At 31.5% G+C, this 3,923-nt stretch overlaps 1 protein-coding gene across 1 annotated transcript; it reads left to right on the top strand.

Annotated features, from left to right (window-relative positions):
- Positions 1–821: 821 nt before the first annotated feature.
- LOC137808979 (uncharacterized) lies at positions 822–2,931 on the top strand. Its single transcript, XM_090296973.1, has 2 exons — positions 822–1,420; positions 1,882–2,931. Exons 1-2 carry the CDS (start codon positions 851–853, stop codon positions 1,954–1,956), a joined length of 645 nt encoding a protein of 214 aa, XP_090153099.1. The 5' UTR covers positions 822–850; the 3' UTR covers positions 1,957–2,931.
- Positions 2,932–3,923: the final 992 nt, after the last annotated feature.

The following is a 3,923-nucleotide window of genomic DNA, read 5'->3' on the forward strand; positions in this document are numbered from 1 at the left end:
GTTGGGAAGAGAGTAGATAATTCTTTTATGATTTTTTGATGTGTATGTAGAAAGGTACTATTTATCATATTTTTTCCTTTTGTAGAAAGGTACCTTAAAGTGAACCAATTTATTTTAATTATTTTTTTACTGATAAAAGAATATCAATATTCGGAACTTTAGTTCTTTATTCACTTTATTATTTCTCATTAGTTTAACTCTTTCCAATGCCGTTGGTGCTTGCGCACTCACAGGTTACCCAATGGTCAAACATGGCTGCTTCTTTTCGTTACGCCTTTTGATGTGAGGAATAAAATAAACCCCAGGTTGCATACTAATATTTTAAATATACTATACTCATTTATAATATGATGCTACTTTATTTTAAACAATTATATATTTTTAAATATTAAAATTTATTTATAAATATAGATTAAAAAAAAGTAGACCAAAAAGATATAAGGGTGAATAATAATTTTTAAACACGCACGTTTTCTTAAAATACTTGGTTGAAAGTAACTTTTAAAGCATTTTCGCCCAAAATAATTATTATAGGTACATTTATACACTATATTAATAAAATAACGGATAGGTAAATAATATAAAAAGCAAATCAAATAAAAATAACATAATAATTCTACAATATACAGTACAACCTCCTTTTGGTTAACTTTTAAAATAAACTTAGATTTATGTTTTAAAAAAGAGTAGACAATTAGTTTAAATTTAAAACAAAAATGTAAAATTAATATAACATTTATTATTTTCTTCCCGAAGTACAAAAAAGTAGTTCTTTTTTCCTGGGAATGGCTTATATTAAGATTGAAGCTAAAATGGATTTCAACATAGTCTTTCATAACTAGTGAAGAGTATGAAGACTATGGATTATGCAGCACAATTGGTAGATGTAGAGAGTCTATACATATTGATTCAGCAGAATCCACTTGTTTTAGAAGAGATAGATTCCATACCATTTATTGAAACTCCTTTGCATGTTGCTGCACGCGCAGGAGATGTTGAATTTGCCAACGAGATCATGATCTTAAAACCTTCATTTTCAAGAAAATTGAATCTCCAAGGACTTAGACCAGTCCACCTTGCTCTAGAGTATAGCCACACCACAATGGTCCTTCACCTTATCCATATGGACAAAGAACTAGTTCGAGCCAAAAGTAGAGGAGGTCTCACTCTTTTGCATTTGGCAAGTAAATCCGGAAATAGAAACCTTTTAACTGTGTTTCTTGAAGCTTGTCCAGATTCAGTAAAAGATTTGACTGCTAGAAATGAGACTGTATTGCATTTATACGAGAGGTTTGAGATTTTTGAGTTCTTATTTAAGTGGCTCAGGATAAATAATGTTGAGTTGCAAACTATTCTAAACCAGAAAGACGTGGAGGGCAACACCATTTTACACATTACAGCAACAAGAAATGACACAATGGTAAATCTCTATCTCTCACTGTGAATTTAGTGTTGTGATAGTATATAGAAAAAAAAAAAAAAACTTAAAAAGTCACAAAGAGATAGGTGAATAGAGTCAAATATTATTGTAATGTATAAACAAATTTTATATAGATTCAACCCTTTTACCTAAGTCATTTTCTTTTTACATAATACTTTAGAAGTCATTTTCTTTTCAAAGAAAATTAATTATTATATTATACTTAAACAAGAAAACTATATTACTTAAACAGTATCAATTAAAAAGTATTTAATAACAGTTTTTCTGAATTAAAAAAATTAAAAAAATTCTTTTGGTAGATGAGTTAAGTGTTTTAAATTTCTCATTTGTTGAAAATGGAAAAGGTTTTATAATTAGATTGCAGTCAAACCAATTCATAAGTTGTTGGAGTGATTTATCTAACTCATTGAAAGTTGTTCTGAACAATATTGTGTGTACAGGCAATGAAATTGTTGATGCAGGTGATGACAGAGATAGATGCAGCAAATTTAATGGGTCAAAGGCATTTGATATAATAAACAATCAAGAAATTAAAAAGGATTTGGTGAGGGCTGAAGCAAGAGTTAGCAGAAATAGGAAAGTGGAATCGTTAATTATATCAACGCAAGAGTGGATAATTCGAAAAACTGGTATGAGAGAGAACATGTCGAATGAGGTCCGGAATGCGTACATGATAGTGGCCACTCTTGTTGCAACAGCAACCTATAAGCAATGTTAAGTCCACCTGGTGGATTTCATCAGATTGATGCAGCTGGGACTAATAACACTGTGATTCTAGGTGATGGGCCATCAAATTCATCCAAAGTTTATGAAGGGAAATCAGTGATGTCAGACACGAAGTTTTTGGAGTTTTCGACCACAAATTTTCTTGCCTTTATGACATCCATTTTCACAATTATCTTGCTGATGCCTAAGAATGTTGGATGGTTTTTACTGTACGGATCAATACTTCTCCTAACAATGGGCTACTCCTTGTCCATAACAGTCATATCTCCTAATCGTAGCTCCACACTAGTCATGTTCCTCATTTTAATGGCCTTTCTTCCGGCATTGGTGCTGGCTTTCTCTTTGCTTTACACACCTAGATCCAAATCTTCCCGTCGACAGTTATAGTTCACTCATTGTTTTGCAGGTTTGAATCAGAAGAGGGCTATTTTAGAAGCAAGACCAGAAGTATGTCAGCATGGTTTGTTCTCTGTGGTGCAGGACTATCTAACAGGTATGTGGCAGCTGTTATGCTTTAGAAAGGATTTAAGAAATCTGGGGAAGTATTGGAGGAAGAATTTGGTGTCAATGTAGAACAACCTCTGCAACAACAGGAAAAGTAGAGTCATATGAAGCTCAAAGAGTGCAGTTTTGGTGTTCTATGTTATCGCAATGGTTGAGTTCCAAAATTTGACTTAATTAGATTTGAATTTTTGTAATCTGTTTTTGTCAAAGGAGGATCAAATAATAGTTATAATAAACTTGTAATTGCTATATTATTGGATGTATGTTTTTTTAATAAGGGTTGATAGAATTCTAATGTGTCTCTTTTGATAAAAAAAAGTTTACTCATTATAGGAGGAATAAACCGTGCACAAATATTTTTATAATAAATTAAACATTTATTAGTTTATAATTTAAAGCGACATAGTAGATAATTATTGTAACGGTTTACTTATAACTGACATAGTGACACTCATTATTATTTGAAGTTTTATTATTTACATTATAGTTTTATTTATTATTTGAATGAGAAATTGCAAAAACTGATTCCAGCTGGAGTATTTCTCTGTCTTAGTGCAGAATTTAAAACTTTGCTGGTTGATTAGATTTGGAAGCATCGACTTTATTTTGAGCAGATTAGAATGGTGCTTTTGCTGGAATGAATTTCACTGGTAAAATTGAAACATAGCTGCTGAAAGTGAATTTGTGAGTTGACTGAAAATTGTTCTGTTTGATTTATTGAGTAAGCAATACACTGCAAATCTAGTGCACAAACAGTGCAGTTTATTTTGAATCAGTAGCAGAATTTTATTTTGGTGCCTATTCGTGAGTGGCAATTGGAGATTTCAAGTGGACCTTGAGAATTGAAATTGGGACATTTTGGACTAAATCGTGTTTTAGCTTGCACTTGCCTGCACAAATTATAGTTGAACGTGGAAAGCAAATTGGAAATTTCTTGGTGTGGGGACCGTGAGAACTAAAATTGGAACCATATCGTGACTTGCTTGTAATGGGCTGCACAATTCTAATTAAAAAAGGTTTTGGTGCAATAATTTTGGAGGGGCAAAAAGCAGAATATAAGTTTGTAATTTGGGCCAAACAGATTGGGCTAGAAAAAAATTGGTATGCACCATTGATTTTTTTTTTATATTCTTTAATTTTTCTTTTTGTAATACAATTCTAGTGTCAATCTTTAGGTGCTTCCTTTGAGTGCTAAATTTCTTGATAGCCTTTAATTTCTTGATTTGAACTTTTTAAAACACTCTTTGAAGTT

This window comes from Phaseolus vulgaris, chromosome 11, assembly GCF_051622355.1.
Source record: "Phaseolus vulgaris cultivar YP4 chromosome 11, ASM5162235v1, whole genome shotgun sequence".
Classification (NCBI taxonomy): domain Eukaryota; kingdom Viridiplantae; phylum Streptophyta; class Magnoliopsida; order Fabales; family Fabaceae; genus Phaseolus; species Phaseolus vulgaris.

Bases quoted from the DNA above. Each gene is read 5' to 3' on its own strand.
- LOC137808979 (XM_090296973.1), top strand. From the start codon at position 851: ATGAAGACTATGGATTATGCAGCACAATTGGTAGATGTAGAGAGTCTA. The intron at 1,421-1,881 runs GTAAATCTCTAT...TTGTGTGTACAG, and splicing joins CAACAAGAAATGACACAATG to GCAATGAAATTGTTGATGCA.